Source organism: Theropithecus gelada, chromosome 13 (genome assembly GCF_003255815.1).
Source record: "Theropithecus gelada isolate Dixy chromosome 13, Tgel_1.0, whole genome shotgun sequence".
NCBI lineage: Eukaryota > Metazoa > Chordata > Mammalia > Primates > Cercopithecidae > Theropithecus > Theropithecus gelada.
In genome coordinates this window covers 5,403,494-5,428,145 of record NC_037681.1, presented here as the reverse complement: position 1 = coordinate 5,428,145, position 24,652 = coordinate 5,403,494, and the positions used below count along the sequence as shown (strand labels likewise).

At 42.9% G+C, this 24,652-nt stretch overlaps 1 protein-coding gene across 3 annotated transcripts in view; it reads left to right on the top strand.

Annotated features, from left to right (window-relative positions):
- The window catches only part of MERTK (MER proto-oncogene, tyrosine kinase), a 134,147-nt gene that overhangs the window by 65,402 nt on the left and 44,093 nt on the right, over positions 1-24,652 (top strand). For all 3 annotated transcript variants that reach the window (XM_025354797.1, XM_025354799.1, XM_025354798.1), the window contains exons 5-8: positions 4,014-4,100; positions 7,232-7,347; positions 14,260-14,443; positions 21,494-21,645. In XM_025354797.1, coding sequence (XP_025210582.1) covers positions 4,014-4,100; positions 7,232-7,347; positions 14,260-14,443; positions 21,494-21,645 — 539 coding nt within the window. The remainder of the gene's footprint in view (positions 1-4,013; positions 4,101-7,231; positions 7,348-14,259; positions 14,444-21,493; positions 21,646-24,652) is intronic.

Sequence of the window (24,652 nt, the reverse complement as noted above, 5' to 3'; positions counted from 1 at the left end):
ATCCCAAATTTTGGTAGGGGGCGGTGGCTCACGCCTGTAATCCCAGCACTATGGGAGGCTGAGGCGGGCAGATCATCTGAGGTCAGGAGTTCAAGACCAGCCTGGCCAACATGGTGAAAACCTGTCTCCACTAAAAATACAAAAATTAGTCGGGCATGGTGGTGTGTGCCTGTAATCCCAGCTACTTGGGAGACCAAGGCAGGAGAATCGCTTGAACCTGGGGGGTGGAGGTTGCAGTGAGCCGAGATCATGCCATTGCACTCCAGCCTGGGTGACAGAGCAAATCTCAATCTCAAAAAAAAAGAAAAGAAAATTCCAAATTTTGTCCAGCAAAGGAGTTGCCCTTCCAATGAAGTTGCACTTATGTTTAAGAATCACTTATATTGTCTTGATCAGTTGCATCCTAATAGTGAGTATAATCAATTCAGAAGAAAATATTTTTGCAATTTCAAGGTATATGTATATTTTTGTTGCCAATAAGTTCCTGTGGTTTAAGCAAAAACTTTCAAATGTGTGCCATTTCCACTTTCAAATGTGTACCATTAGGATGAAATTCTTGGGGGTGGTGGAAGAGTCATGGAGGAAAACTTCTTGCTGCTGGGGAACAGTCGTTTCACTGGGTGTTGGTGTCAAGATATTCAAGGTACCTCAAATTACATTCTTTGAAACTGTTTAAATTATGAAAAATTTAAGGATGCAAACTTCAAAATGTGTGAGAGGCCACATATATTTTTCAAAATTCTCTGGGAGGAATACAAGCACAAGATATAAAGACCCCGAGGCAGAGTATCACAGGGATCCTTTTACAGATGGGGGTGTAATGGGTGTGAGAGAAATATTCCTCCTCAGTGCAGTAAATATTTTCTAATTCACTACACGAACTAGTAGCAGTGTCTTGTCTCACTTGAGAGGAAGTGACCTACCGGGAGTTTTTGTTTCTTAGCACTTTAAATTTTCAAGAGAATTTAATTAAGCAATCCAGCTTAGGATTTTCCTCCAGTCTGAGGGAAGTATTCCTCATCTTGGAAAATTAAGATGCTGTGAAGTGTCTGTCAAATTCTCCGTATAATACAATGTTATTTTTGAAGAAATGAAAGGTTACCACCGAATCACAGGACAGGGATGCATGGGTTTGCTTTTCCCTGAGGGACCCCCGTGTAGTCAGGAAAACGCAGACACTGGCGACACCTTCCACCTAAATGGAAAATATCAAAAACCCACCAGCACTGATTTTCTTTTTTATGCACATTTAACCCCTCAGGAGAAGTACTAATATAAAAGGGATCAGATATGCATCTTTTCTACAGCTTCTCCCAGTCACAGCCCTCTGCCACATAGTGGCCGCTTGACTACAGCCCAGGCACAGTCGAGGCCACGCAGGCATCCGGCCAGGAACAGCTTTTCTAGGCTGATGCCTGCTGTGCTTCCCTCAGCAGGGTTTTTTCCCTTTCATTCTTCAAATATTTGATTACTCTATTAGTGACAAGCTTTGAGTTTAAAAATATCTGATGGAAAATTTCTTACATATGTAGACAGAAGAAAACAAAATAAGTTTTTCTGCTAAGAAGCAAATGGTGGCATATTTTCAACAATTTTATGAAGATACTACTGTGTGCCAGATGATGTTTTTGTGTGCCACAGATATAGAAGTTTCCAGATTCAACTAAATAGTATATACCGTATAGTTGTAGTTTAAAAAAATAACCATTCAGGCCGGGTGCTGTGGCTCACACCTGTAATCCTAGCGTTTTGGGAGGCCAAGGCAGGCAGATTACCTGAGGTTGGGAGTTCAAGACCAGCCTGGACAACACAGTGAAACCCTGTCTCTACTAAAAATGCAAAATTAGCTGGGCGCAGTGGTGCACGCCTGTAATCCCAGCTACTCGGGAGGCCGAGGCAGGAGAATCACTTGAACTCAGGAGGTGGAGGTTGCAGTGAGCTGGGATTGCGCCATTGCACTCCAGCCTGGGTGACGACAGAGTGAGTCTCAATCTCAAAAAAAAAAAAAAAAAAATCAAATTTCAGGATTGTTTTAAACTTATAGAAAAACATTGGGGATAATACAGTGATTTCTTATAAACCCCACCCCCACTTTCCCCTACTGTTAGCATTTTACATTAGTGTGGTGCATCTGCTACAATTGATGAACCAATACGGATACCTCATCATTAACTAAGGTCCATACTTTAGTGGTATTTCCTTAAATTTTTACCTCCTGTCCTTTTTCTGTCCCAGGATCTCATCCAGGACACCACATTGCATTTAGTCATCTATGTCTTATTAGGCTCCTCTTGGCTGTGACAATTTCTCAAACTTTCCTTGTTTTTAACAGCCTTGACAGGTTTTAGGTCTTACTGGTCAGGTGTTTTGTAGAATGTCCAACAATGTAGAACTGACTGGCATTTTTTTTATGATTAGCCTGGGGTTTTTTTTGTCCTCGGGAGGAAGACCATAGAGGTGAAGTGACATTTTCATCACCTGTTACCAGAGTACATTCTGTCAACATGATATACCACTTGATCATCTGGCTCAGGTAGTTTGTCAGTTTCTCCACTCAAAAGTTTTCTTTCTTTTTTTTTTTTTTTTCTCTTTCCATAATGTACTTGTTGGAAGGAGTCACTGTATTGCCGCCCATTAAGGAGTGGGGAGTTATGCTCCACCTCTTTGAGGGCAGAATATCCAATAAACTATTTGGAATTATTCTGCAAGAAGGTTTGTCTATTCTCTCCAGTTTATCTAATTATTTACCATATCAGTAGGGACTCCTGGATATTTTTTTCTTCTTTGGGTTATAATCCAAAGCTACTTTATTTTCTTGCTCAAATTGTTCTAGCTTTGGCCATTGGGAACTCTTTGAGTTAGCTCCTGTGTCTCTTTGACATGCTGCATCATTGTCTCTCTCTCTCTCCGTGTGTGTGTGTGTGTGTGTGTTGTGTGTTGTGTTTGTTTTACATTTTACTCCAGACTCATATATTTCCTGCCCCAATCTGAGAATCAGCCATTTCTCCAAGAGCCCTGGTTCCATTTATTGGAGAATGGCATTAGAAAACAAGATCTGGGTAACTTGTCTTCCTATTTAAAATTAATAAATCAATTTTTATTTTTATTTATTTTTTTTTTTTTTGAGACGGAGTCTCGCTGTGCTCCCAGGCTGGAGTGCAGTGGCGTGATCTCGGCTCACTGCAAGCTCCGCCTCCCGGGTTCACGCCATTCTCCCGCCTCAGCCTCCCAAGTAGCTGAGACTACAGGCGCCCGCCACCACGCCCGGCTAGTTTTTTTGTATTTTTAGTAGAGACGGGGTTTCACCATGTTAGCCAGGATAGTCTCGATCTCCTGACCTCGTGATCCACCCGCCTCGGCCTCCCAAAGTGCTGGGATTACAGGCTTGAGCCACCGCGCCCGGCCAATAAATCAATTTTTAAAAGATGTCTTCAAGCCTATGAAATGAGAATTTTTCATTTAGCACTAGTGTCTTCTCTTCGATTAGTTATAACGCCTTGCATTTATGTAATACATCCTTGTGAATTGACCAGTTTTTACTATTAAAAAATGATTCATTGCAACACATCTTCTGAGATTTTTAAGCCGTGGCTTTTATTTTGCTATTTCTGGTATTCTAAAACATGCATAGCATAGTGGCACTGTATGTACTCGGGGGGGTAGGCAGCCTATCCTATCAAGCGAGCCTCAGAACCCACTTTCCTTAATATTGGGGCCAGCGATTTGCAGTAAAAGTCGAAATGATCCTGTTTTATTACCTAATGTCTCATTTATTCAGGATCTGAATAAATGAAAGCAGCTGCCTTTTGGGCCCGTGGCTGCCTTGCTCTTGGTGCCTTGGGTTTAATCCCAGGTTTGTTTCTCCATAGCTAGCACACCTTTTAAATTAACTTTACCCTAATGCCCAAAAGCCACGAACCAAGAAATAACATAATGCAAAGACAACCATAGAATTGTGGTGAACAGCAGCCTGTTTCTCTGCTGCTGGTCTCATGAGTCTCCTTCCATTCCAGGCCTGACGGAGATGGCGGTCTTCAGTTGTGAGGCCCACAATGACAAAGGGCTGACCGTATCCAAGGGAGTGCAGATCAACATCAAAGGTAAGCAGCAAGACTAGGTTCCCCATGCATGTTCTGGGAGCTGGTGAGGACGCAGCATGAGCTTGCAGCCGGCTGCCTGGGTGTGGGTCCTGGCTTTCTCACTGATGTTCTTTGTGACCTTGGACAACTCACTTCTCCTCTTTGGTGTCAGTGTTGTCCTCTGAAAAGTGGAGATAATTACAGAACCTACCTGTTGTTGAGGCTTATTGATTGAATACAAGTAAAATTACTCAGAAGTGCCTGGCATATAGGTCTTTGATAAACATTCACTCATTCAGCTCTGCTTACTCCAAGAAGAAAATAAGCTACAATGTTTTCTCTTTCTTAGTTCCTGTTTTCACTTTTCCCTCTTCCACCCTGAACTACTCATTAGCCCTTGAAGAGGCCTGGGGATGGGGCTGGCTTGGGGCATGATCTAGGAAATGGACCCTGTCCTTCCCAGGTCAGCAGGGCCTGACATGACTCAGGGAGACAGAGGAAAAGCAGGGAGCAGATCACTCTTTGGAGCCCAATGCTCCTATCCCTCTTCCTCCTAAACTCCCTCTTCCTCTTGGTTCCTCTGAGCTAGGATTTCACTAGGCTGAGCTTGCTTGGCAGTGAGTTATGACGATAGAATTAAAAGCATACATTTGAAGGCCTCCAGGCTAGTGGAGACATTTCAGTCCAATCTACCTTATTCTCCTTCTGTGTGATCAAAGGTATTAACCTTGAAATTTGAAAGAAAAGAAAAACCTACAAGTAGATACTACCTTTTTATCTCGTATTAAATCATCCTCCTTAGTGTGTCATAGAAATTCCAGCAAATTTTATGTTTTACTATTTGATCTTAGTTTAAATATTGAGACGTAATTATTTGGCTCATGTTCCTTTCCTCTTGTCCTTAGGGAAGCAGTGCAAGGAAAAAGCAGAACTTGTTTAATAATGAATTAAAGGTTGGGTACATACAGAAGGAGAATTCAAAATTACAAAAGAAATTATGCTCAAAAAAGATGCTAATTTTAGTTTCAGCAAATCAACCGGACAAAGGCTATGAAAGGGAATATCCTAAAAGTTCACGGGGATAAAAAAATAACCAAACTAAAAGTTATTACTGGAGGAAGTGTATAACTTCCTTCCTTCATCACAATTCCCATTATTACGATTTCCAAAAGACATGTTGGGAATGTCAAAAATTCATGAGTGGGTGTGAGTTTATAAAGACTTTTTCATAAAGTATAAACTTCTTAAAATTTAAAAATATATAAAATGAAAAGCACTTCTTCAATTTTATGCTTCAGAATCTCTGCTAAGATTTTGTTCTATTAGATCATTCTCCAAACTTCTGTTTCTGGCTTTCTTTTACTGTAAAATTTATATCAAAGCTACCAAGACTCTCTTCTTCTAATGTATAATTACTATGGTATATGTGGTCAACTTTTGGTCTGGAAAGGCAGATGCTTTAGGGCAGTTCCACAAATAATCTGCAGAGGAAAGTGAGTCAAACCTTACTCTTCCCCATTCCCAATGCTGTGCGTCTACTAGCAAAACCCAAACTCCTAAATGTGGCCCCCAGGGCACGCTTGATATGGTCTTAACACACCTTCCTCCTTCTCTCCTGCTCATTCCATCATCACCTTCATCCTCACCACACCACCCCCCCTCCGGGCCTCATCCACAGCTCCCTGCATTTATTCCTCACCACAGCTCCATGCAGCGGTGCTGTTACTCTCCCCATTTATAGAAGAGAGAACTGTGTGTAGTTGTAGACAGGGCGTGTAGCTGTGCCTGGGGCCATACAGCAGGACAGGGGGTAGACCAGACTTACGGTCCCTGCTGGTGTTCCCACCGTCTACTTGCTGCCCTTGGTAATAGGCCTCCAGTGTCCTGTTGAGGGACACAAGCTCCAGGGTCAGGCAGACCAGAGTTCAAGTCCCCGTTGTACGGCTTACAACCTATCTGTGACCTTTGCCAAGTTTTTAACTTCTCTCATCCTGTGTCCTTATCTGTGAATGGGGCTTGTAAGACTAGCTCTCTAATAGGATTCTAGGAATGATAAAAGAAAGCCCTCAAAGTGTCTGGCACATAGTAAGCACACGAAATGTTAGCCTTCATTTTTAATTACGAGTGTAATTATTATTATGAATTAAATTCAGCACACAGCAATAAGATTCCCCAAATTTAAGATCCTTCTTGGATTCTAATTGAAATAGCTACCCTTCACCCACCTGTAGCCAAGGGTGTAGCACACCCTTTCCAGACACGCACCTCCTCCCCTCCCCCAGCAGATGCAGTTGGCTCTTTTGATTGAACCGACTCTTAGTGTTTTCTCAGCCTGGAAAGCTTCTCCCCCTACACATGCGCACATACACATGCACACATATGCATGCACACATACGCATGCACACTGATTTTGCGTTTTTTTTTTTTTGAGACGGAGTCCTCGCTCTGTCGCCCAAGCTGGAGTGCTGTGGCCGGATCTCAGCTCACTGCAAGCTCCGCCTCCTGGGTTTACGCCATTCTCCTGCCTCAGCCTCCCGAGTAGCTGGGACTACAGGCGCCAGCCACGTCGCCCGGCTAGTTTTTTGTATTTTTTAGTAGAGACGGGGTTTCACCGTGTTAGCCAGGATGGTCTTGATCTCCTGACCTTGTGATCCGCCCGTCTCGGCCTCCCAAAGTGCTGGGATTACAGGCTTGAGCCACCGCGCCCGGCCACGCATGCACACTTATGCGTGCACACACCCTCCTGTGGCACCCCTCTCTTCTGGTGACAGGGCGCTCCTATTCTTGGTTAACGTGGGTCTCCTATACCAGGCCGTGTGCTCCATGACGGCAGAGCTATGACTGTGTCTCTCTTTAGTGCACTAGTGCCCAGCCAGGTACACACAGTAGGGTCCATGAACATGTACTCCGTAAAGGACATGAGTATTCCACATCTTTTCCAGTTCAAAGGCCGCCTCATTTCATCAGTGGGTCTGCGTTCCACTTCTTTGGCCCTTCACTGGAAGACTTATCCGCAGGCTGGTACAATTATCCTCAGGCATAGGGAGGCTCCTCTTGAAAACATAATTCCATTTATTAATGCATTTGTTTGGTAGCTGTAGCCTCTCATTATCTTTAATTGTGTTTGTGTGTGTGTGTTTTGTTTTATGCAGCAATTCCCTCCCCACCAACTGAAGTCAGCATCCATAACAGCACTGCACACAGCATTCTGATCTCCTGGGTCCCTGGTTTTGATGGATACTCCCCGTTCAGGAATTGCAGCGTTCAGGTAAAGCTCCGTGGTGAAGGGAGAAGTAGCTGTTTGGCGCTCTCTGTGGGTCTAAGGGTTTTTCTTCCTTCCAAGGATGGACACGGAGGGCATTTCTCCATCTCTGTACAGAGTCCCCTGAACTCCCTGCTTCAGTGTCCAGCATGCATGCACCATTCCATGTCCATGCTCTGCCCATGACACTCTGTCCTTCCTGTGCAGGTTTCAGGGCCCAACCGGAAGCAAAATGTGTTTTCAAGGGAGAACATCATGAGGCCAGGGAGAGTCCTTCTTCTTCTTTTGTTGTTTTTTCTTAGACAAAGTTTTGTTCCTGTTGCCCAGGCTGGAGTACAATGGCGTGATCTTGGCTCGCCGCAACCTCCACTGGGTTCAAGTGATTCTCCTGCCTCAGCCTCCCGAGTAGCTGAGATTACAGACATGCGCCACCATGCCCGGATAATTTTGTATTTTTAGTAGAGATGGGGTTTTATCATGTTGGTCAAGCTGGTCTTGAACTCGCAGCCTCAGGTGATCCGCTCTCCTCGGCCTCCCAAAGTGCTAGGATTACAGACAGACATGGGCCACCGTGCCCAGTCAAGATCAGGGAGAGTTCATTTTTAAGGTCCCAATGCTTATGACCAGGAGTTGAGGAAGCCAGCCACTCCCCAGTGTGGCTCCTCCTGGGCTGGTGGCCATGAAGGACAGAAGGGCCAGCACAAGATAGATCGTCTGTGCTATTGAGTGTAGCACCTTAGCCAGTGTCACCTGGGGATCCTGGGCATTACAGGCCTTGTGGAGTCTTCAGACATTTTTCACTGCTGCCTAGAATGGGTATGAAACAGTGCCATTACCTGTCCTAAAATGATACCTTGCCCATGATGTAAGCTCTGCTCTTGAGTGTTCACTTCATAAAAATGAGAATGGTGGCAGTAACACAACGGTTTACTAAGGGACCACAATGGCCCAGGGGCTTTGCAAACATTATCTTACTTAAAACACACCAGCACTGCAGGCTCAGAGTACTCACACAGCCTATGAGTGGCAGAACCAGAACTCAAGCCCAGGAAGCTCCAATGCCTACAGCAGCGCTCAGAACCATCAGCTCTTCCGTCTCAGGAGAGACATCGCATTTGGGAGCAGGTTACCGAACATGCAGGAATTATCCACTAAAAGTATGAATGCCTGGTACTTAATCATACAGTAGGGTCAGGAATTAGTTTACTAAATATCTGGTCTCATTAGTTAAAAATATGTTAACTTGACACAGGCCAACTCAGCTCAAAGAATTTTGTGTTGACAACTAGATGTTTTTACTTGGTAGTCAAATTATTTTCTCTGTTCTTACCGCCTCCAACTCTTATCTAACAGCTGTTCCTTCCCTGAACAGGAAAAGCCTGTATTATCCCTAAAATAGCCTCCACCCTCACCCACTGCCTCCAGCCTTTCTTAATTCTTACTCAGTTTTTTTTTTGTAAGCCTCCCAAGCACTGGTAAGTGTTAGGAATTCTTATTGCATCTACAGTTCCTCACCAGGAATGGCCTTTTTTGTGATTGATTTTTTTAACACCTTTTTTTGAGATACAGTTTACTTTTTTTAAAAAAAATTTGAGACGTAGTCTCACTCTGTTGCCCAGGCTGGAGTGCAGTGGCACAATCTCGGCTCACTGCAACCTCTGCTTCCTGGGTTCAAGCAATTCTCCTGCCTCACCCTCCCGAGTAGCTGGGACTACCGGCCAGTGCCACCACACCCACCTAATTTTTGTACATTTAGTAGAGATAGGGTTTCACCATGTTGACCAGGCTGGTCTTGAACTCCTGACCTCAAGTGATCCACCAGCCTTGGCCTCCCAAAGTGCTGGGATTACAGGTGTGAGCCACCATGCCCAGCTGAGATATATTTTATATACCATAATATTCACCCATTATTTAAAATGTACAATTTAACGGCGTTTAGTATATTCAAGAATTGTGCAGCCATTACCACTGTCTAATTGTGTCTGTATCTAATTTGTCTGTAGTTTTCTTGTGGTAGCTTTTTCTGGTTTTGGCATCAGTGTAATATTGACCTTCTAGAATAAGTGTGAAAGTCCTCCTCCTCCTCCTCCCCCTCCCCCTCCTCCCCCTCCCCCTCCTCCCACCTTCCCCTCCTCCCTCCTCCTCCCAACTTCCCCTCCTCCCTCCTCCTCCTTCCTCCTCCTCCTCCACCTCCCCCTCCTCCTACCCTCCCCTCCTCCCCCCTCCTCCTCCTCCTCCTTTTCTTGGAAGAGTTTGTGAAAGATTGATGTTAAATCTTCCTTAAATATTTAATAAAATTTATTCTCTTTGTGGAAAGTTTTTTCAATACTAGCTCAATCTTTTTACGTGGTATACATCTATTCAGATTTTCTATTACTTCTTGAGTGAACTTTGGTAGTTTCTATGTTATAGGAATTTGAACATTTCATCTTAGTTATCTAATTTATTGGTATGCAATATAGTACATAGTATTCCGTTATAACCTTTTTTATTCTTTGAGGTTAGTAATAAGATCTCCTGTTTCACTCCAGCTTTTAGTAATTTGTTTTCCCTCTTATTTTTCTTAGTCCAGCTAAAAGTTTGTCAAGTTTATTGATCTTTTTGAATAACCAACTTTAGATTTTGTAAATTTTTTCTATTTTCTATTATCTATTTTATTCATTTCTGCCTTAATTTTTGTTTCTTTTTTTTCTGTTTGGTTTAGTTTGCTTTTTCTAGTTTTGTAAGGTAGAGGTTAGGTTATTGATTGTGTTCTTTTATTTAAAAAAATAGGCATTTACATTCTACATTTCCCTGTAAGCACTGTTTTAGCTGCATCCCATAAGGTGTTGTTGTTGTTGTTGTTGTTGTTGTTTTTTGAGACGGAGTCTCGCTCTGTCGCCCAGGCTGGAGTGCAGTGGCCGGATCTCAGCTCACTGCAAGCTCCGCCTCCCGGGTTCACGCCATTCTCCTGCCTCAGCCTCCCAAGTAGCTGGGACTACAGGCACCCGCCACCTCGCCCGGCTAGTTTTTTGTATTTTTTAGTAGAGACGGGGTTTCACCGTGTTAGCCAGGATGGTCTTGATCTTGTGACCTCATGATCCACGTGATCCGCCCGTCTCGGCCTCCCAAAGTGCTGGGATTACAGGCTTGAGCCACCGCGCCCGGCCTGTTGTTGTTGTTAATTTCAAGTTTTCTGTCATTTTCCTTGTGAATTTTTTTTGTACTCTTGATTATTTAGAAGTGTGTATTTAAATTGTGACATAATTATGAATTTCCCAAATTTTCTTCCTTTACTAATTTCTAATGTTATTCTACTGTGTTTGGAGAATATACTTCATATGAGTATGATCCTTTTAAATTTCTTAAGGCTTGTTTTATGACCTAAGTTCTATCCTGGAGAAAGTTTTGTGTGCGCCTGAGAAGAATGTACATTCGGCTGTTGTTGGAGGAAGTGTTTTGTGCATGTTGTTCAGGTCTCGTTGGTTTAGAGTCTTTGGTCTTCTGTTGCCTTGCTGATATTCTGTCTCGTGGTTCCATCTGTTATTGAAAGTGGGGAATTGAGATCTCAACTCTTATTTTGAATTGTCTATATCTCCCTTCCATTCTATCAGTTTTTGCTTCATGTTATTTTGGGGCTCTGTTTTTAGAAATATCCAGGCCTCTTTCCCTAGAGGTAGACATTTATTTATTTATTTATTTGTTTGTTTGTTTGTTTGTTTGAGACAGAGTTTCGCTCTTGTTGCCCAGGCTGGAGTGCACTGGCGCGATCTCGACTCACTGCCACCTCCGCCTCCCGGGTTCAAGCAATTCTCCTGCTTCAGCCTCCTGAGTAGCTGGGACTACAGGCACCTGCCACCACGCCCGGCTAACTTTGTGCTTTTAGTGGAGATGTAGTTTCATCATGTTGGCCAGGCTGAGGTAGACATTTATATAACAGGGACATAACTGAAGCATGGGCCAGCCCTTTTTAAAACTGTTACCAAAGCACTGAGCTGTTTGAAGAGCCTGAGAGGACATGAAACACGAGGATGCTGAGCTTCAGGGAGAGTCTCAGGAAGAGTACCACCCCACCTTGAGACGGCAGGTCTCAGGGTGACGTGAGGTGGGCAGGATGGTTGAAAAGTCTGAAAACACCAGGTCACCCCTGATGATGGAAGATGATCACACACAAGCTTTACCTGCTCTGTCTCTGCCATGGTTTTGGGTGTTCATGGTACAGATGAAAAAGCATCCTGAGATGGCCAAATTGCAGTCCTTTCTTGCCCATCTTGGATTCTGTGGTGCTGGATATGGTGATTCTGTTCTTGTCCCCCTTGGCTAGCTGAGCCTCCGTTCATCCTTTCTCTTTTCCATCTCTGGTAGGCTTTCCAGATTTGGCAAATAAGAATATGGAACACCCAGTTAAACTACACGAATAATCTCGTGACATACCTACCTATACTGAACAGTTACTTGTTGTTTCTTTGAAATTCAAGTTTAACGAGGTGTCCTTTATATTCTCTGGCAGTCCTACTGGGGTTAATCGGCACAAGCTCTAAAAGTTATCTTTTCTATTCTGTCATTAACAGTGTATTCCCATTTTTTGAAGGGACCAAGTATGGCTTTGTAAAATTATAATTTTAAACTCTGACTCGGGACCAAATGAATGTTTTGGATGAGATTCAGATCCATGCGCTAGCAGGACACACCCTCTCACTTCCTTTGGTCCTGATCTTAGCTCTTTTCTTCACCCATTTTTGGGCCACACACTCCATTTCTATTTTGAGCTCTCCCACGTACTTCTTGCCACTTCATGCGCTCTTTTCCCTGAGGACCCACTGACTGAGAAGGGCTATTATAGAAACCCCGTTTTCCTCTAGGAACGTGCTCTCAGAGAGCGTCCCTGTGCCTGGAAATGCTCCCCACGTGTCTCCGGAAGTGGGGCGGGGAGGAGAGCCAAAGGTTTCCTCCACCTTCGCTTTGGTGGCTGGTCACCAGGAAGTAGGTGCACACTCTAAAGTGAAACAAACAAAAAGTGATGTCTGCCAACAGCCACCACCAAGACAAGCGTCCGGGTTCTTGTTTCTCCTCTGGTGGCTCCTCAGGTCAAATGATACCTTCTTGTCTCCCACGGGGTCTGAGTCAGAGGAGAAACTCAGCCCCTACACCATACTCCTGCTATCCGCCAGGGGATTTGGAATTCCAGAATGTTTATTTCTGGTTCATTGACCTAAGATTCAAACACACATAGCCTGAAATTATAGTACTGTATATCCACAGCCCAGAACTGCAAGCCCGTTATTAACAGCAATACATTTTGTGGCCTGAGGATTTTTCCCAAATTGCTCTCAGTTGCTTGTTTTACCCGATATCATTTTGTCTGTTCTGATTTTATAAGTGCCACATATTATAGAAATTTTGAAAAAGCATGTAGTGGAAAACAAAATCCCATACTCTCCCTTATCCCCATACCCAGACAGGAGGTATGCAAGGAAAGAGATGGAAGTTTCACCCAGGACTAGATTTGTGCTGGGAATCGTCCTCTCTTTCCTATGCATACAGAGATTTGGAGAGGGATGTGGAGAGACTGGTGGAGTTATGGAGGGAAAGATAGGCAGTATGTTTAAAGGAGATTTGGAGAAAAGTTTTCTGGAGGAGGGGCAAATGACCCTTTCCTATATCTCCCCATCAAAAAAAAGAAAAAAAAGCCAAGAATCTAGATTTCCTGTGTGTGCTTCTGGAATTGAATTTCTGTTGGGGTCGAAGGGGTTAAGAATAAAGGCCACACTAAAATTAGCCTCAGGATGGGTGCATTGGCTCATGCCTGTAATCCTAGCACTTTGGGAGGCCAAGGCAGGCAGATCCCTTAAATCAGGAGTTCAAAACCAGCCTGACCAACATGGTGAAACCCTGTCTCTACTTTAAAAAAAAAAAAAAAAGCCAGGCATGGTGGCAGGCACCTGTGATCCCAGCTACTCTGGAGGCTGAGGTGGGAGAATCACTTGAATCTGGGAGACGGAGGTTGCAGTGAGCTGAGATCGCACCATTGCACTCCAGCCTGGGCAACAGATTGAGACTCCATCTCAAGAAAAGTAATAATAATAACAATAAAATAAAATAAAATAAAGTTAGCCTCAAGGCAAGAGCAGCGTTCCTCAGGTTACATAATAAAAAGAAAGATTAAGAAACACTGGGCGTGGTGGCTCACGACTGTAATCCCAGCACTTTGGAAGGCCAAAGGCGGGCGGATCACCTGAGGTCAGCAGTTCAAGACCAGCCTGGCCAACATGGTGAAACCCTATCTCTACTAAAAATACAAAATTAGCTGCGCGTGGTGGCATATGCCTGTAATTCCAGCTACTCAGGAGGCTGAGGCAGGAGAATTGCTTGAATCCAGGAGGCGGAGGTTGCAGTGAGCTGACATCACGCCACTGCACTCCAGCCTGGGCAATGAGAGCGAAGTTCCATCTCAAAAAAGAAAGAAAGAAAGAAAGAAACCCATCCTCTAAAAGCAGAATTTGGGAAATATTTCCTTTAAAAGGCAAAATATTAAATATTTCAGGGTTTGTCAGCACATATTATATCTGTTATCTCTGTTGCATATTCCATGAAGCAGCTGAAAGAAGTCAAGAATCGAAGAAGTTCTAAGAGAGGAGAGGTTTTATTTTATAGTATAATATGAATTCTAATCATCATAATTATTTGCTCCATTACCTGCCACAGTGAGAACTGTTTATTGTTATTTTAGGTGTTTTCCTCAGGTGTTCAGTTATTGTCCGAGTGGCATGAGTAACACACAGTGATGCTGGTGGGAAAATGTGTGTGTGCCCAGAAAGGAAGCAGGTCCTTCCCCTCAGCATAGAGGAAGGGCCACGTGCACCAAATACACGCATGCCCCGTGCCTGACATTCCCACCTCCTTACTAACGCCCGGTCCTCGTGTTTACTCTTCGTTTAGGTCAAGGAAGTTGATCCACTGAGTAATGGCTCAGTCATGATTTTTAACACCTCTGCCTCACCACATATGTATCAAATCAAGCAGCTGCAAGCCCTGGCTAATTACAGCATTGGCGTTTCCTGCATGAATGAAATAGGCTGGTCTGCAGTGAGTCCTTGGATTCTAGCCAGCACGACTGAAGGAGGTAATTCCTGGGGTTCAGAATGTATATTGCCCCCAATGGCATGTGATTCAACAAACCCTTCCCAGTGCCCTGACTGAGAGTTGAAACTTTGCTTTGTTTGGACTTTGTCTCTGGAGGAGAAAATTATTGAGGAGACTGATGAAAATGGGAAAGATATTTCCTCCATACTTTAAAAGCATTTAGTGACAACACTTAGCCGTGTTATGTATAGGTAATCTTTTCTTGTACATAGAAGAAGAGAATAGCAGCACACTTTAAAACATGCTCTCTCACAACACAACAATCAATACATGTTACCAACACAATAGTCAATACAGAAGCCTTCGGTGACCCTAACATATGTGAGGATTTCTCTCCACCAGCAAGCAGTCAGCTCTGCGGCGGAGACCAGCTGAGTGTCCTCCAGTTCCAGCCTGACGCTACATGGAGATAGCTTCAGATCCCACAGGTTGAGGGCTCGATCCCCAGGCCTCCCCTCCCTCCCGTCCCTGACCTCAGCCTTTAGATACCAATCACAAATCTTGACCTCTGGAACTTCTGACTGACCAAGTGTTTCCCATGACCTCAGCTTTGTGTCCCATTAATTTGCTGGAACGGTTCACAGACCTCAGGGAAGTACTTACATTTACCAGTTTATCATAAAGGATATCACAAAGGATACAAATGAAGAGATGTGGAGGATGAGGTATAGAGGGAAAGGGCGTGGAGCTTCCATGTCCTCCCTGGGCGCACCACCCTCCAGGAACCTCCACATGTTCAGTTATCTGGAAGCTCTCTGAACATCTTGCTTTTTTGGTGGAAGTTTCATGATGTCAGCATTCCTTCCTCCAGGTTATGGGTCAGGACTCCCTTGGTAATAAGGGTCTTATGACCCACAGTCAGAAAGATGGGGAGGATTAGAGTCCTGCATCGAGGCACGTGAAAGGAGGGCAGGAAGAACTCAGAGAGATTGTTTCCTGAGGCCGGCCCCTGAGGCGTAAAGCCCCCAACATCACAGCAAAAGATTGTAACCAGGGCTATGGGAGTTGTAAGCCAGAGACCATGACAAAAACCTGTGTGCGTGTGTGTGTGTAGGTTATTATATATGTGTACATATACACACATATATACATATAAAATAACCCACAAGTCCATTAAGATGTAATGGAATCACTTAAATGGATAGGTTTAATTGCATCATATTTTCTATTTGTTCTATCTGTAATTTGTTCTCCTTTTCTTCTTTTTCTTCATTTAAAAATATTTTTATATTTTTAATACTAATATTTTTATGATTCTTTTTCTTATTCTTTGTTTGGCTTATTAGCCATAGCTTTTTTTCTGTTCTTTTAATGGTTGCTTTAGGATTCACAGTATACATATTTAACTTATCACAGTGTACCTTCGATTTATACCACTTCACATATATTCCATTTTCTCCTTCAGATGTTTTTGGCTGTTGTCAAAGAGTTTACTTTAATGTGTCTTAAAAACCATTGCTACACTGTTGTTATTTTTGTTCAGTCACTAATCTTTTACAGAGAGATTTACATAACCAGGAAAAAGACATGTTTATGCCTATAGTTACCATTTCTAGTGGTCTTCCTTTTTTGGTCTTTATATTTTATCTGGCATCATTCTCCTTCTTCCTGAAGAACTTTTTAAAAAATCATTTCTTGTAGTGTGTATCTGCTGGTGTGGTATTCAGCTCCTGTAGTCTGGGGAAAAATATTTATTTTACCTTTGAAGTGTTCTTATTTTTAGCCTTCATTTTTGAAAAGTATTTTTATGAGGTATAGAACTGTAGGTTCACAGTTTTAGTTTAGTTTTTGTTTTTGTTTTTGTTTTTTACTTTCAGTACATTAAAAGAAGTTGCTCCACTATCTTCTTGCTTGCATTGTTTCCCCACAAGAAATCTGTGGTCATCCTAACTTTGTTCCTCTGTATGTAATGTGTCTTTTGTCCCTATTTTCACCCTCATCACTGATTTTGAGCAATTTAATTGTGACATACTTTGGTGTAATTTTATTTATATTCCTTGTGTTTGGAGTTCATTGAACTTCTGGGGTCTCTGTATTTGTTGTTTACATCAAATTTGGAAAAAGTTTGGCCATTACTTCTTTACATTTTTTTCCTGTTTCCACCTATCTTCTTTTGTAAGGACTACAGTTACATATATATTACATCATTTGAAGTTGTCCCATAACTCACTGATGATCTATTATTGCTTTCCCCTTCTTTTCTGTCTAATTTTATTTTGGCTAGTTTCTATTGCTATATCTTCAATTTCACTCATCTTTTTTGGTGCAGTATCTAATCTGACATTAGTCCTATCCAGTTTATACCTCATCTCATACACTGTAATTTTTATCTCTTTTTTGCATTTTTCTGTCTCTAACTTTTGGACCATCCAGAATGCACTTATAATTACTTTTCTTTTCTTTTTATTTTCTTTCTTATCTTCCTTTTTTGAGATAGAGTCTCATTCAGTCACACAGGCTGGAGTGCAGTGCCAATCAGCTCACTGCAGTCTTGAACTGCTGGCTTAAGCAATTCTCCCACTTTCGCCTTCACCTTCTGCATAGCTGGTACTACAGGCGCATGCCACCAGACCCAACTAATTTTTGTTTTTGTTTTTGTGTGTGTGTGTGTGTTTTGGGTATTTTTTGTTTTTTGTTGTTTTTGTTGTTGTTGTTGTTGTTTGTTTCTTTGTTTGTTTTGAGACGGAGTTTCACTCTTGTTGCCCAGGCTGGAGTGCAATGGTGCAATCTCGGCTCATCGCAACATCTGCCTCCCGGGTTCAAGCAATTCTCATGCCTCAGCCTCCCGAGTAGCTGGGATTACAGGCATGCACCAGCACGCCCAGCTAATTTTGTATTTTTAGTAGAGATGGGGTTTTCTCCATGTTAGTCAGGCTGGTCTTGAACTCCTGACCTCAGGTGATCCGCCTGCCTTGGCCTCCCAAAGTGCTGGGATTACAGGCATGAGCCACCATACCTGGCGTGTTTTTTGTTTGTTTGCTTGTAGAAACAGGGTCTCACTATTTTGCCCAGGCTGCTCTCAAACTCCTCACCTCAAATGATCTTCCCACCTCAGCTTCCCAAAATGTGGGGATTATAGGCATGAGCCACCGTGCCCAGCCTTTTCATAACTGTTTCAATGTCTTTGTTTGCTGTCCTAACATGTATGTTATGTGTGGGTGGTTTTAACTGATTCATTTATGTTTCCACTGTAGGTGGTATTTTTCAGGTTCGTTGCATGCCTGATAATCTTTGACTGGATTACAGACATTGAGAATTTTACGATGTTAGATGCTAGATATTCTTGTATTTCTATAAGTAGTGAGCTTTGTTTTGAGACACAGCTAAGCTAGTGGGAAACAGTTTAATCCTGTAGGGTGTTGCTTTTAAGATTTATTAGGCAGAACCCGAGCAGGGCTCAGTCTCAGGTCAGTCATTACCCACTGCTGACACAAGACCATTCTGTATGCCCTACTCAGTGCTTCTTGAATCATTAGATTTTCAGTCTGATTGATAGGAACAGGCACTATTCCCTTGCCCCGTGCAAGGCCTGGATACCATTACCTTTAATTGTTTCATGTGGTTCTTTTTCTGTTTTCCTTTAGAGGCATCCTCAGGATTCTGGTGCCTTCTCCTGGGTATTTGCCTTTCTTAATTTATGCCCTCGTTTTCATGGAGCCCATTCTCAATTAGCTTCCACAGAATGTATACGTAAAAAGTAAAGATTGTGGGAACTTGCATGTCCTTATGTAATACTGGCTTAGTCATTTTTCCAAATATAGAATTTTAGGTGGAAATTATTTTCCCTCAGAAGTTTAAAGGTGTTTTCGTATCATTGTTTAGCTTCATGGGTGGCTGTGGAAAATTCTGATACTTAAGTTTTCTATGTGAACTGTTTTTCAGTTTTAGTTTTTAAAATATCTTTTTAATCCTGGTTCTGTGATAAGCTGTGATGTGCAATTTGTTTTGGTCATTATCAAGGGCATTCAGTGGGCCCTTTGATCTGGAAATCTGGAAAGTCCTTTGGTCCTTAAACTTTTGTTTTTCCTTTGGAAATGTTCCAATCTCTGTTTTTTCCAGAAATTGTGTTAGACAATTGTTAATTAGACCTCTTTGATTGCTTCCTCAATTTTCTTTTTTCAAATTGGCCTATTTTCTTTGCCCTTTTATTCTACCTTCTTGGAGAGGTACTTGATTTGTCTTCCACTTCTTCTGTTAAATATTTTATTTTACTTATCATGTTGCTAATTTCAAGTTTTTTTCATTGAAAATTGTTTTCTGGTTCTCAATCATGAGAGCCTTTTCTGGATATCTCAATTCTTTTTTGTTTGTTTGTGTTTAGTTTTCTCTAGTTCCCTACACCGGCTTTGTCTCCTCTAAGCCCTCTGTTCTGTGTGGTTTTTTTGGTCCCTGACATTCAGTCGGGGGGCTTCCCCAGACCTCTGCTAATTTCTGCTGTCTGTTCCTATGGAAGGGTGAAGAGTCCTTGATTTGACTGGAACTTGGGCAGAGCTTGTAGGCTTCACTATCAGATGCCTTAAGTGTTTTGATCCAGATACTCCCAAGTGTCAAAATTGGTTTCTTTCCTCTGTAGCCGCTGACTTCCTCTAGAAAAGAAGTCTCCTGCCCCAGGAATGAAACGTGGCTGCTGATATTCTAGTAGCCAGGTGGGTGGGAAGGGAAGGTAGAGTCCTTGCCATTTAGTGTGTAAACTTTCACTTATTTTCCCAGGTTTCAGCCTGGCTCCTTTTCATGCCTCCATTCTACAGGTGCTCTAAGTTTAGTGGCTTTCTGCTTCAGAGAAGAAATCACCCTGTGTCCTATGGCTATTTGAGGGCATACTTGCCAGGTGTGTAGGCATGGAGAAGACGGACTTTGAGAAGCAACTATTTCTTAATCAGACTTCCAATCACTCTTCCCAGTTTTAGTCCCTGTTTTACTACCTGGGCCCACAGTTTCTGAGCTGCTCTGTGGTTCTTTGGGGGAACATTGGCTTGCTGAGTTAATGATACCTTCTTCATCTCTTTTTCAGCTTTCAAATATGTGTTGAAATCTCTCTTCTACTGTTGACTCCTCTTTGCCTTGTGAGTTTATATCTTTTTAAATTCTTTATTGCCATCATAGAGGGCTTTTGGGAGGAGGCAGACTTACAGACGTGTTGTGTTGGCCATATTTATCCACAAATTCTACAACAGGTTTGAAAGTGTGTGACTGATTTCTTAGGCAGCTTCAGTTGTGTGGCATTTTCTAAGCTGAAATTCATTTTAACTTCATGATTACTGTTTCTGGGATCAGCAGAGAAAAAGAGGGTTATAGTATCCTTTCACACATATCTGAAATATATAATTTAACCTCCCCTCATTCAACTACATGCAACAGTTTGGTGTATATTATTCCAATTGTTATTATTCTTTCTAGATATAGAAGATTTATTTTTTTTAATTTCTAAAATGGATCTATATACTTTTCACAATCTGATTTTTCCCCCCATTGGATTTTTTTTTCGTATCAATACATGTGATATACCTAATTCTTTCCAGTGGCCAGGTAATTAAGTATTCCATTGGAAAATGTATCAAAATTTATATTATTATTATTATTGTTACTTGAGACAGAGTCTCACTCTGTTGCCCAGACTGGAGTGCAGTGGCATGATCTCGGCTCACTGCAACCTCCGCCTCCCAGGTTATATCGTAATTATTGACCGAGCATTGCATTTATTTCTATTTGTCATTATTATGCTGCAATAAATATAATATCACCTATAGATTAAATTCCTAGAAATGGTAAAATATTTGGTCAGAGAGCATATTATTTTCAATTTTAATAGATATAGTTAAGTTCTTCTCTCCCAAAAAAGACTGTAGTAATGATCTTAACTTGTTTCCCAAATTATTTTATACACGTACACACATGCACACACTCACACACACACACACACGCATGCACTTTTTAAATGTGTTGACAGATTAGCTCTGTTCAGATCGTCAGTAACTTGCCTCTGGACTTTAAAATGGTGGCTGCATTCTGAGCTCAGCAGTGTTTCCTACCTTGTGCATCTCAGATGCCACCAAGCTGATCTCCAACTGGCCATGTCGACCTTCTGCCCCACAGGTTTGTCGTGGAGAACATTGTTCAAGTTGTGTCTGCTTCACTTCCCCAGGAGTCCAGAGCACCACCCACCCTTCCTTCCCTGCCTTCCTCTTCTTTGCTGTTTTACTTTAGGTGCTCGTGAAATGTCCTTTTTTTTTTTTTTTTTTTTTTCTTTTGAGATGGGGTCTTGCCTTGTCGCCCAGGCTAGAGTGCACTGGTGCAATCACAGCTCACTGCAGCCTTGACTTTCCAGGGTCAAGTGATCTTTCCTCAGCCTCCCAAGTAGCTGGGACTACAGACCTGTGCCATCATACCCAGCTAATTTTTTTATTTTTAGTGGCAATGGGAGTCTCACTATGTTGCCCAGGCTGGTCTCAAACTCCTGACCTCAAGCAATCCTCTCCCTCTGGCCTCCCAAAGTGCTGGGATTATAGGCATGAGCCACCATACCTGGCCAACGTTTTCTGATTTTCTTTCTCTTTCTCTTGTTTTCTCTTTCTCTTTCTTTCCTTCTTTTCTTCCTTGCTTGCTTTTTCTGCCCAGACTGAAGTGCAGTGGCATGATCCCGTCTAACTGTAGCCTCAACCTCCTGGGCTCAAGGAATCCTCCTGCCTCTATCTCTGGAGGGACTGGGACTACAGATGTGCACCAAGCAGTCAGCTAATATTTTAGTTTTTTGTTTCGTTTTGTAGAGAGGGTCTCACTCTGTTCTGGCTGACATTTTCTACTTAAGAAACGGATTTCTAGGCTTCAGTAACCTAAAAGGGCTCACTGATTTAAAACTCATTGATTTCTCAGTGAAAATCTTAGTTGAGAAGGTGAAAATGTGCTATAAGTCTTGGTCTCATTTGAGTGCTTTTCACAGAGCATTTGAAAAACAAACACTTGAAAACCCAGATGAGAATGCATCTGTGTGTGCTTTGTGGTTCTTCATTCTTCTCTCCTTTTTCTTTTGCAGCCCCATCAGTAGCACCTTTAAACGTCACTGTGTTTCTGAATGAATCTAGAGATAATGTGGACATCAGATGGATGAAGCCTCCGACCAAGCGGCAGGCTGGAGAACTGGTGGGCTACCGGATATCCCATGTGTGGCAGAGTGCAGGGATTTCTGTAAGTCTAAACCCTAGAAGAGCACGATTGATCATCTCCTTTCAACTTGCTGGTTTACTTCAGTTTTAGAAGCTTTCATTTGGTTTTGAAAAGACCTGGTGTGATTGAGTTAGGCAAGACACCTTTCAGGGGAACACAAAGAATATAGTAAATATTAGAGGTGACTGAACAGTTACAAAATTCTAAGGAGTCTTTTGGAACTTTCCTCACTCATTCATTCATTCACTTATTCGTGAGATAGATATAGATTTCATCCGCTGTTATCACCTGACTTTTGCCCTCATGGAATTCAGGCTCTTATAGGAAGACAATGTGGACTACCCAAATTGTAGCATTAGGTCAGGGAGCTACAGGGCTTAGCAGTCCAGCAATTCATGGTCTTTTGGAAATTTCATGGGACTTTGCAAAAGGAGATGATCCGGGAATAACCTCATCCTCATAGAGAATGACAGGAGGTAAGCAGACACCAAAGGAAGGGACTAAGCAAGCTCACTGGCCAGCCTGGCACAGCTGCAGACAAGCCGAAATTAGACATGAGACTTACTGGATCAGGACATGCAGTCTGACACTGCATAGCACATAACCAGGTGCATCAGCCAGATGGCACAGGTTCCCTGCCCCACCAAGTCCCATTGGGCAATGTGATGTATCCACTTGGTGGATTGTGCACCTGAGGGTACCAGGGTCAAGGGCTCAGCACCCTGTGTAGTGAGCAGCAAACAAGCTGATCCTCTGTGCAGTTGCACAGTCGTCATGCTGTGGCCACCTTGACCTACTTCATTGCCCATGTGACCGGCCCCAGCATGGCTCAGGGCTGGGGATGGTTAGGCCTTGCACTTTGTCACGCTCAGCAAGGATGAACAAAGATGCTTGGAGCCTGTGGCAGACTGCCTGTCCCAGAAAAGGTGTTACTTGAATTGAACTTATGTGTCAGTCAAAGTTCTTTAAAGAAACAGCTAATTGAACACGTATGTATAGAAGGAGATTTATGATGAGAAATTGACTCATGCAGTTACGGAGACTGAGACTTCTCACGATCTGCCGTCTGGAAGCTAGAGACCTGGGAGCCAGTGGTGTAATTCAGTCCGAGTCTGAACGCCTGAGAACAGGGGCAGTGGTGTAGATCTCAGTCCAAGGATAGGAGAATACTGATGTCTCAGCTTAAGCATTCAGGCAGAAGAAAAGGGGAGAATTCCTCCTTTCTTTACCTTTTGTTCTTTCTAGGCCCTCAGTGGATTGGATGAGGCCCAGCCACACTGGAGAGGGCAGTCTGTATTAGTGAGTCCCCCATTTCAAATAATAATCTCACTGGAAACAGCTTCACAGACACACCCAGAAATCATGTTCAGCCACATAGCTGGGCACCTCTGTCACCCAGTCAAGTTGACACATAATATTAACCATCACAGCTTAGAGTAATCTTGGCAGATGAAGTTCGAGGAGTCTCAGATGGGAAAAGATAACATGAGAGAAGGCACAATATGGCAGCTGTAAGTTCTGACTCACTTGAAGGTCTGGAACATAACCCTTTTGTGAGAGCGAGGTGTGAGATGAAGCTGGATTGAGGAGTTCTGACCCTAAAATGCAGGGCCCTGAAAGTGAGGCCAAGGCAGGTAGAAATTGGTTGATAGCAAGGGAGCCAATGATAAGCATGAACTCAGGAGCACAACTTGAGACTTACAGATCATGATGATGACCTAGATGATTCTTCTTTTATGAATAATTACATTGAGTTTGCTGATATAAGTAACCTTGTGTGTGCTTGGAACTGGGTAGGGGTATGGTGGGGGAGCATCAATATGTCAGGTAATTCCTGCCTTATAATCAATCTAAAGCTGGCAAGATCCTTTAGATTTTTGCTAAAGCTGGCAAGTTCAGTGAAGACTCTCTAGTATAAGCACTGGTTTCATTTCACAGTGGCAAACAAAAGGCAAAGGGAATCTACCTGTGAAATAGTGGCTCCCTCCCTACGTACCAGCCAGTGCCCTTCCAACGACTTTGTTAGGCATGACTCCAGTCAAACCCAGAGGGACATTTGATTTTGATTTCTATGAAGTCTAAAGACCACTGCTATGATGTGAACCCTGGACCCAATACAGCAGCAGGAAAGGCAGCTAGGTGATGATGCCTGGGTGTGGTTAGGTGGGCAGCTTCTAGACAGGTTCCCTTCCCACCTGGGAAAGGAAGAGAGTAGGGTAATACTGCCTCCTTTTGTGACACAGAACATCCATGGAAGGGCAGATGCACTGGTTTCATTATCAAGTCTGTCTCTTCTTTACTGTGATCATGGAAAGCATGCTTCTTCTGTGTTGCCGTATTCCTGATCAATCTAACCCTGGTAACAAATTGTATTAGTCTGTTCTCACACTGCTAATAAAGACATACCTGAGACTAGGTAATTCTAAAGAAAAATAAGTTTAATGGACTCACAGTTCCACATGGCTGGGGAATCCTCACAATCATGGCAGGAGGCAGAGAAGGAGCAAAGGCACTTCTTACATGGTGGCAGGCAAGAGAGCGTGTGCAGGGGAACTCCCCTTTATAAAACCATAGGATCTCACGAGACATTCACTATCAAGAGAACAGCACAGGAAAACCCTGCCCCCATGACTCAATTACCTCCCACCAGGACCCTCCCATGACATGTGGGGATTATGGCACTACAAGTCAAAATGAGGTTTGGGTGGGGACACAGCCAAACCATATCATAGATCCAAATTTTAGCTTCTTAATGGCATCACATACAGATGCTCCATATAGTGATGAACAGGGTGAGTGGGTGAGCGGATGCACCCACCAATGATGCCCAAGCTTTGTTTTAATCATTTTTAGCCACATATCATCCAGCATTTATCAAAACTGCCATTTTCTGAAAGGACACTTAAAATTTATTTTGATTTCCCTGCCTCAGTTTACCTATCAGGAAGCAGACTGTTGGACGCAGTAGGTGATGGAAGTAGAGAAAAAAGAAGGCTTAGAAGTCCATGTTGTTCTGCCTCATAGTAAA